General features: G+C 43.6%; 1 protein-coding gene across 1 annotated transcript; it reads right to left on the bottom strand.

Annotated features, from left to right (window-relative positions):
- Positions 1-1,453: 1,453 nt before the first annotated feature.
- LOC128063084 (cationic amino acid transporter 3-like) lies at positions 1,454-7,972 on the bottom strand. Its single transcript, XM_052655657.1, has 11 exons — positions 7,603-7,972; positions 6,826-6,984; positions 3,942-4,128; positions 3,635-3,747; positions 3,256-3,478; positions 2,949-3,088; positions 2,755-2,857; positions 2,388-2,584; positions 2,022-2,192; positions 1,671-1,775; positions 1,454-1,515 (listed from the first exon to the last, which is right to left on the bottom strand). The coding sequence occupies exons 1-11, from the start codon at positions 7,970-7,972 to the stop codon at positions 1,454-1,456; spliced, it is 1,830 nt and encodes a 609-aa protein (XP_052511617.1).
- Between the last annotated feature and the right edge of the window lie 961 nt (positions 7,973-8,933).

The following is an 8,933-nucleotide window of genomic DNA, read 5'->3' as shown; positions in this document are numbered from 1 at the left end:
TCACATCCGTACATGACTACTGGAAAAACCATAGCTTTGACTGGACAGACCTTTGTTGGCAAAGTAATCTCTCTGCTTTTTAATATGCTGTCTACGTTTGTCATAGGTTTCTTTTGTTTTCTTTTTTTTTAAATTTTTATTGTTACTTTATTTTACTTTACAATACTGTATTGGTTTCTTTTCAAGGAGCAAGCGTTTTTTAATTGCAGGGCTACAGTCACTGTCTGCAGTGATTCTGGAGCCAAAGGAAAGAAAATCTGTCACTGCCTCCACTTTTTCCTCTTCTATTTGCCAGGAAGTAGTGGGACCAGATGCTATGATCTTAGTTTTTTTGAATGTTGAGTGTTAAGCTTTTCACTCTCCTCTTTCACCTTCACCAAGAGGCTCTTTATTTCCTCTTCACTTTCTGTCATTAGGATGGTATCATCTGAGGTTGTTGACACTTCTCCTGAAATCTTGGTTCCAGCTTGTGATTCGTCCAGCCCAGCATTTTGCATGATGTACTCTGCATATAAGTTAAATAAGTGGGGAACAACATATAGCCTTAACATATTCACTTGCCAGTTTCGATCCAGTCCACAGTTCCATGTCCGATTCTAACTGTTGCTTCTTGACCTGCATACAGGTTTCTCAGGAGACAGGTAAAATGGCCTGGTATTCCCATCTCTTTAAGGATATGCCACAGTTTGTTGTGATCCACACAGTCAAAGGCTTTGGCATAGTTAATGAAGCAGAAATTGATGTTTTTCTGGAATTTTCTTGCTTTCCCTGTGATCCAACAGACGTAGCCAATTAGATCTCTGATTCGTCTGCCTTTTCTAAACCCAGCTTGTATCTGGACGTTCTCAGTTCATGTACTGCCGAAGTCTAGCTTAGGATTTTGAGCATTACCTTGCTAGTCTGTGAAATGAGCACAGTTGTTTGGTAGTTTGAACATTCTTTGGCATTACCCTTCTTTGGATTGGAATGAAAACTAACCTTTTACTTCAAACTTATTGATGACCTAATATTTAAAGTGTAACTCTTACACAATACATGATTACCTATGTTTCCTCCTCAAGTGGCCATCTCTGTACTCATGCTGAAGATGGGAACAAGGAGTTGTTTCTCAGGTGCCAGGTTTATATTTTATTTATCCTGCTGGTTATGTTGTTGTACTTTCTTTTTGAAAATTGGTCTTGCTGCACACTTAAGAAGCATGTATTTTTCTATATGTACATCATGCTTTAAAAGCTTACTTAAAAATTAGACGTTAAAGTCACTTTGTCCACTGGCATTAAAGACAGGGCTACAAATGCATACACCTTCACACTCCATAGAGGCTGAAAGTGTTCATGTAGCAGAAGACACCTCCTATGTATGTAAGGATTCTACACAGCATGTATGACCTGTGGTTAAGATGACTCAGCACTAGGGGTGTTTTTGTCAAGAGTCTGGGAGGTGGAGGCTGGGGTTATTGCTCATCGTTCTCCTCCAAGCTGTGTCGGATCCCATATCCAAAGTATATGAGAAATCCTAGTAAGGAAATGAGAAAATGAGAAGGATAAGGAGGCACTCTTCCTGGTTACAAATGTCCAATAGGCCTCTTATTATGGTGGCCAAGAAGTTTAGGGGAGCTCAGTTTGGGATCTGTCACTCAAGAGGTCTCCTTATCCCAGAAAGCCACTTACCAATCACATTCCAGATGCCAAATATGGCCCAGGTCCCAGAAGTTATCTGCATCATCAAGTAAAGGTTCACGAAGATGCTCACCAGTGGGAGGACAGGCAGAGCAGGGACGTGTGGGCAGAGTCAGTTCATCCCTGAACACACCCCAGATGCCTGAATGCGAGGCTCTACCCCACGTGGGCAGGAAGACCAGCCTTCAGACTGTGTATCCAGTGCCTACTAGACTGTGCATGTAGAGCACTGAGTGGGATCAGGGCAGAGTCCATTGGCTTTAGCAGTTCCCCTCACTCCCTGGATGCTTAGACCGGGAGGCCTGTTCACTCCAGGTGGACAGTTTGGGCACATAAGGGCACTTACCTTAAAATAAAGAGGAATGGGGTTCTGGGGCTGCCTCCAGATGATGACCGTGACCCCAATGATGAGCAGCAGCAGCAGCACAGCCCCTGGTGTGTACCCGGAGTCTGCAGAGAACCCCTGACTGGACCACTGGACCAGGATCACGCTCAAGATTATCATCAGGAGAACTACAGGGGTCAAGGTGGAGAACAGGTTCAACTTCAGAAGCTGAAGATGTCAAGACCTTGGGTCACACCTCTCCCCAGGCTGCCCACCTCAGCAAGGGCCCTCATGTCACCAAGACTCCTCAATGGACAAAATACACACTCCAACACCATACTGTCAATTTCAGAAAATGACCAAAGAGAAATCCCACTGCTCACCGAGTAGTGAGGCACATCCATAGACAATCTGGCCAGATTTCCTAGTGGGGATGGTGCTGATAGGGAACCACAGACTCTTTAGAATGTTTGAGTTTCTTGCTTCAGGTTCAGAGTCCAGCAGATGTCCATCAAGGCCAGGCATCTGAATTTCCCCCTGTGTGTTCTCATTCTTGCTTAAATTCTGGTCTGGCTGGTACCTGAATTAGAGGTTTTAAGGCAATATTAACAGCAGCCCCTACTCATCGAACATCACACATCTGTGTTGTCTTAAGCAGAGCAGGACTTTTAGAAGATAGCATGAAGGCAGAAGACAGTTACCTCCCAACTAACATCCAAGACTCCCTACCGAGGTGCAGTGGGGTCTCACCTGAGGACAAGAACAGAAAATGCCACCAAGGAGTAAATGAGCAGGGTCTCAACTGCCATGAGCTCCAGAAGATGTGTGTACTTGAAGAGCAACACCATGAGCCCTAGAATGAGCACACAAACAAAGTGGGAAAGGGAGTGAGAAACAGCTGGAAATATGTAAGTTAAAGCTTGGGTTTTAATTTTTTGTTTAACCTGCAAGATTTCCAACAGACATGATGGCCACGACACGGGTGCCTGTGCACTCATGAATCCGCGTAAGTACCCGGAAAAGGAGCCCGTCCTCCGCCATCGTGTAGATCAAAGAAGGCATGCTAAACACGGCACTATGGAGTCTAGAAGAGAAAATGGAAACATGTAAGGACGTGGAGAAGCAGGACAGACCGGGAGTTCTGCTCTCTTGTCGGCTTGGGGTAAGGTGTCTCTCTGTCTTTTCTACCAGTCCTAAGGGTTGGGAGATCTGAGCATCGACAGTAGACAGGGAGAAAACCATGGCACTGACCTGGATATAAGATCACAGAGAGTGCCAATAGTCACGAAGTATCTGGCAGGGACCCACCAACTATGGAGAATGCCTTGCGGCAAAAGGTCGTGAGGCTCAATCAGGTAGTAGGGCACAATGAGAGTGAGTGCCGCTGAGACACAAGAGTAAGCAAAAAAGCAGATGAAGATTATGATCACGATGCTCCAGGGGATGGAACGATGAGGATTTAGAGCTTCTACTCCTGTAGAAAGGGAAGAAGTGTTGGGTCAGGAAAACACACTGGGGTGAAATCACAAAATCTCTTTCCTTTTTGCACTCCACAAGTAGGTTTCCTCTAAGCCAGGGGCAGCCAGCCTGTTCCCAAACCCTAGATGGGATACACAGAGACCATGTTTACCTTTAGTGGCAACAGCATCAACACCTAAAAAATAGTAGAAACATGCAGCTGCTCCACGGAGAATCCCTTCAAAGCCGAAAGGTACAAACCCTCCAGAACCCAGACGGCCTAAGCTACAGTGAGAGAAGGAAAGAGAAAGAATGCGGGTGAGATGAGCTCAGTCATCTCTACTGAGCTTCTCCCTTCATACCTCAAGTCTTGGCCTCCAGAACCTGCTTCATCTGGATCCATCAGCCCATATATCTTTAGTCTGCACCATATTCCAAGCTCTGCATGCCCATCACACATATATTATAGCCAATATTACCCTCCTAAGCCATAGATGTCTCTGGATCCAGATGTGTTCAGTTTGTAGTCCTGTTTTGTGAGCTTCCAGTTATGCAGATCTCCCTTAACAAAGCCAGTGATGATAATGAAAATGAGAACCAAAATGTTGATTCCTATGGATATTTTGGTAACCAGGATTGACTCACGAGCCCCCAGAGCCAATAGTCCTGTGGGGAAAGATGTAATATGAAACACTCAAACTATTGATACATTTATAGATATACTGGTCATAAAAACACCCTTTTTTAATAACACAAGAGATGACTCCTCACTTGGACATCACCAGAAGTTCAATATTGAAATCAGATTTATTATATTCTTTATAAGTGGAGATGGAGAGGGTCTATACAGTCAGCAAAAGCAAGACCTGGAGCTGACTGTGGCTCAGATAATCAGCTCCTTAATGCAAAATTCAGGCTTAAATTGACGAAAGTATGGAAAACTACTAGACCATTCTGGTATGGCCCGAATGGAATCCATTATGATTATACAGTGGAGGTGACAAATAGATTCAAGGGATTAGATCCGGTAGGCAGACTGCCTGAAGAACTAGGGACAGAGATTCTTAACGTTGTACAGGAGGCAGTGGTCAAAATCATCCCCAAGGAAAAGAAATGCAAAAAGGCAAAATGGTTGTCTGAGGAGGCTTTATAAATAACTGAGGGAAGATGAGAAGTGAAAGGCAAAGGAGAAAGGGAAAGATATACCCAACTGAATGCAGAATTCCAGAGAATAGCAAGGAGAGACAAGAAGGTCCTCTTAAGTGAACAATCAAAGAAATAGAGGAAAATAGTAGAGTGGGAAAGACTAGTGATCTCTTCAAGAAAATTGGAGATATTAAGGGAACATTTCAAGAAAGGATGGGCACGATAAAGGACACAAATGATAAGGGACTAACAGAAGCAGAAGAGATAAAGAAGAGGTGGCAAGAATACCCAGAACTATACAAAAAATGTCTCAATGGCCCGGATAACCAAGATGGTGTGGTCATTCACCTAGAACCAGACATCTTGGAGTGTGAAGTTGAGTGGGTCTTAGGAAGCAATACTACAAACAAAGCTAGTGAAGGTGATGGAATTCCAGCTGAGCTATTTCAAATCCTAAAAGATGATGTTGTGAAAGTACTGTATTCGATATGTGAGCAAACTCGGGAAACTCAGCAGTAGCTTCAGGACTTCTAGATCAGTTTTCATTCCAAACCCAAAGTAGGGCAATGCCAAAGAATGTTCAAACTACTGTACAGTTGTACTCATTTCACATGCTAGCAAGGTTATGCTCAAAATCCGTCAAGCTATGCTTCAGCAATATGGGAACCAAGAACTTTCAGATGTACAACAGAGTTAAGAAAATGCAGAGGGCCAGAGATCAAATTGCCAAGATTCACTGAATCACAGAGACAGTGGGAGGAAATACCAGTAAATCATATACTTCTGCTTCATTTGACTACACTAAAGCCTTTGACTGTATGGATGAAAATAAACTGTGGAAAATTCTTAAAGAGATAAGAATACCAGACCACTTTACCTGTCTCCTGAGAAATCTCTGCAGGTCAAGAAGCAACAGCTAGAACTGGGCATAGAATAATGGACTGGTTCCAAATTGGGAAAGGAATACATCAAGGCTGTATATTGTCACCCTGCTTATTTAACTTACATGCAGAGTACATCATGCAAAATGCTAAGCTGGATGAAGCACAAGCTGGAATCAAGATTTCCAGGAAAAACATCAACAATCACAGATATGCAGATGATACCACCCTAATGGCAGAAAGTGAACAGGAACTAAAGAGCCTCTTGATGAAAGTCAAAGAAGAGGGTGAAAAAGCTGGCTTAAAACTCAACATTCATAAAGCTAAGACCATAGCATCTGGTCCCATCACTTCCTGGGAAATAGAAGAGGGAAAAGTGGAAGCAGTGACAGATTTTCTTTTTTGGGCTCTAAAATCACTGCAGATGGTGACTGCAGCCATGAAATCAAAAGACACTTGCTTCTTGGAAGGAAAGCTATGGCAAACCTAGACAGCATATTAAAAAGCAGAGACATCACTTTGCCTACAATGGTCTGTATAGTCAAAGCTATGGTTTTTCTAGTAGTCATGTGTGGATGTGAGAGTTGGACCATAAGAAGGCTGAGCACCAAAGAACTGATGCTTTAAAATTATGCTAGAGATGACTCTTGAAAGTCCCTTGGACAGCAAGGAGAACAAACCAATCAATCCTAAAGGAAATCAACCCTGAATATTTATTGGAAGGACTGGTGCTGATGCTCCAAAACTTCGGCCACCTGATGGACAGAACTGACTCATTGGAAAAGATTCTGATGCTGGGTAAGATTGAGGGCAGGAACAGAAGAGCAGAAGAGAGTGTCAGTTATATTTGACTGAAGCTGGGAAAAATTACAAAGTGGTTTATTTTATGCTATGTGAACTTCCTCTCAATTAAAAAATATCTTCGGCCTCAGTACAAAGGAAGACTTGTTGGTCTAAGTAAATGATTCTCAGCTTGGGGTAATTTTATTCCCCAAGGGACATTGGCACTGTCTGGAGACACCCTGATTGCCACAGTTGGGGGTGGGTGGATGTCACTGGTATGTAGTGAACAAAGGTCAAAGATGATACTCAACACTCAATAATGATTAAAAAAAGAAATTAAAATTCACAGACAGCCTCTGCACACCAAAGAATGGTAAGCCCAAATTGTCAGTAGTGCCAATGGGTGGAAAACAATGGTCTATGTCTTAGCTTCTGTCTCAAGACCCTTCTTTCTATTTCTAATCCCCCACCATTCTGCCATGTCAAACCTTTCCTACAACAGCTCCCACTCCACACCCGGCTCCTCTCATCCTGTTGTTGAGCCCTGCCTCACCTGTGAGCAGCAGCACCAGGCCCAGGGCAAAAAAGTCTGCATATGTGGCCAGGGAGTAAGGCAGGTTCAGTGAGAAAGTTTCCTGTAATGCCTGAGAGATGTGATTCCCAATCAGGCTGTCAAAGATGTAACTCGAAGCCCTGGCCAAGATGGCAGTGCCTGCAGAGGCAGAAGAAGGAGCGTTCATTGACAAATAAAAATTGATGTGCCATAGGATCTAAAAACACAGGAAAAATACCTGTATATACAAAAAGCCTATATATACACAAATACCTGTGTATACAAATATCTGCTACAAAATACAAAATATCAAAGAGTTTCTTTTCATAAGTTGGGGAGAGTAGACCCAAATGATTCACCAAAATGTCAGGTGTTTTAATATGTTAGGAGCCGATCAATGTTATACAAGAAAAGAAAACACGTTAAGTGGGACTGGGAGGGCTGGGATAGGCATGGAATTTGAAATCAAGCGGTAAAGGAAAATCCCAGGAAGGCAACAACTGAGGAAAGATTTCACTATGGTGAGGGGATGAGGTGTGGGACACGCCTCCCTCTCATCCATTCCCTACAGTTCCCTTTTCTTCTGGGTTCATGGTCCATCATTTAAGGACACAGGATAGGACTGAGTTGAATGCAGTTGTGGGGTCTTCCTGACACTATTATCAACTTCCCTCCACGAGACCAAGAATAAAGTGCTCATGAATGACTGAGAACCCAATCCTCCAACATAGTTTCCCAATCTTAAGCCCCACACCATTTGCTGGCCCATTGTCTCACCAGTGACTGAGCGAAATGTGAGATTCCAACCAATGACGAAGGCATAGAGTTGACCAATCATGACATAGCTGTAGAGATATGCAGAACCGGAGCGTGGTACCCAGGCCCCAAATTCAGCATAGCAGAGTGCAGATAACATAGAAAACAGGGCAGCCAGCAAGAGCGAGATGATGATCGCTGGTCCAGCTATGTACTTGGCCAGGGCACCAGTCACAATGTACATGACAGCTACCAACATCCCACCCACACCCCAGGTCACCAGGTTTAAGGTGCTCAGATGAGCCACGGGTCTCTCAGACTCATCTATGGGTTCCAGCAGCTGCTTGCGGATGAGCTTCTGACCAAACTGGTGAACAAACTGACGCAACATCCTAGATGTAGTTGAGGAGGCTGCAGTCTGCTGAGAAAAGAAGACATAAAGCCATTAAGAATGTCCATCTGTCCTTTGCACTGGGGGTCCAATTCTATGGAGTATGGAAGTGATTGGAAACAGGTGGTAAAGGACACATTGGGCAAGCTCTCCATCTCTGAGATTTGGTTTCTACAATCATAGAGAAGACTTCTAATTTGTCTCAAAGTTACTGGAAAGTTTGCCTGAAAAGAAGTGAGATGGAGTGGATTATGTCCCCCAAATGTGTCCTTTTGATGGGTAAATTGTTTTGACCTAAAGTTAATTAAGACCCATTAGACTCAGGAGAAGCTCTTTACCTCTCCCTTAACTGTTCAAAATAACGCAGATTAGGGGACCTACGCCAGTTACCTATTACCTATCACCGCAGAGAAATTTTAATCTCAGAAAGACTTACCTGCTTGGAGTGGGCAAACATTTGTTCACCAGGCACTTGCTCTTCTCATCCTTCTGTGCATGGCCTTCCTCCCATTTGAAGGCCCAGATCCCCACACCTTTCTCCTTAACTCAGGGGCTCGTATAAGCCTAAATTGTCTGACAGTCTTTGAGCCTCAAAAGATTTTATGGGGCTCCTGTACATATTGAACTAACTGTGTTCATCTGTCTTATGTCAACTGAATTGTTAGCCCAGCTGAAGAATCCAGAAAGCCAAGTCTTCTGCCCCTACAGAAGGAAAAGCTTCCAACACAGAGCCTGGCACACCATAGGTGCTTAATTGGTATAAGTTGGATGGATAAGAATGCTGATTTTTGAATGGAAATCAACCCCCTGCTTGTCTGATTTTGCTGAAACTACATTTCATCTTTTTTCTCCTTTCCCCTGCATAACAGGGCAAATTATCATCATTATTCCCTCCCCTCTTTGACAGGGGTGAAGTGACTCTTTTAGGGGCTTGTTGAGCAGAGCGCTCAGACTCTGCACG

This window comes from Budorcas taxicolor, chromosome 18 (assembly GCF_023091745.1).
Source record: "Budorcas taxicolor isolate Tak-1 chromosome 18, Takin1.1, whole genome shotgun sequence".
In the NCBI taxonomy this organism is placed as follows: Eukaryota; Metazoa; Chordata; class Mammalia; order Artiodactyla; family Bovidae; genus Budorcas; species Budorcas taxicolor.
This window is presented reverse-complemented; position numbering and strand designations above follow the sequence as displayed.

What these genes read in the sequence shown, in the direction of transcription:
- LOC128063084 (XM_052655657.1), bottom strand. Translation starts at nt 7,972, where the DNA reads ATGTTGCGTCAGTTTGTTCACCAGTTTGGTCAGAAGCTCATCCGCAAG. An exon ending in GACATCTATGGCTTAGGAGG is followed by an intron (nt 3,748 to 3,941) that starts GTAATATTGGCT and finishes CTCTCACTGTAG; the next exon opens with CTTAGGCCGTCTGGGTTCTG. An exon ending in GTCTGTTGGAAATCTTGCAG is followed by an intron (nt 2,858 to 2,948) that starts GTTAAACAAAAA and finishes TGCTCATTCTAG; the next exon opens with GGCTCATGGTGTTGCTCTTC.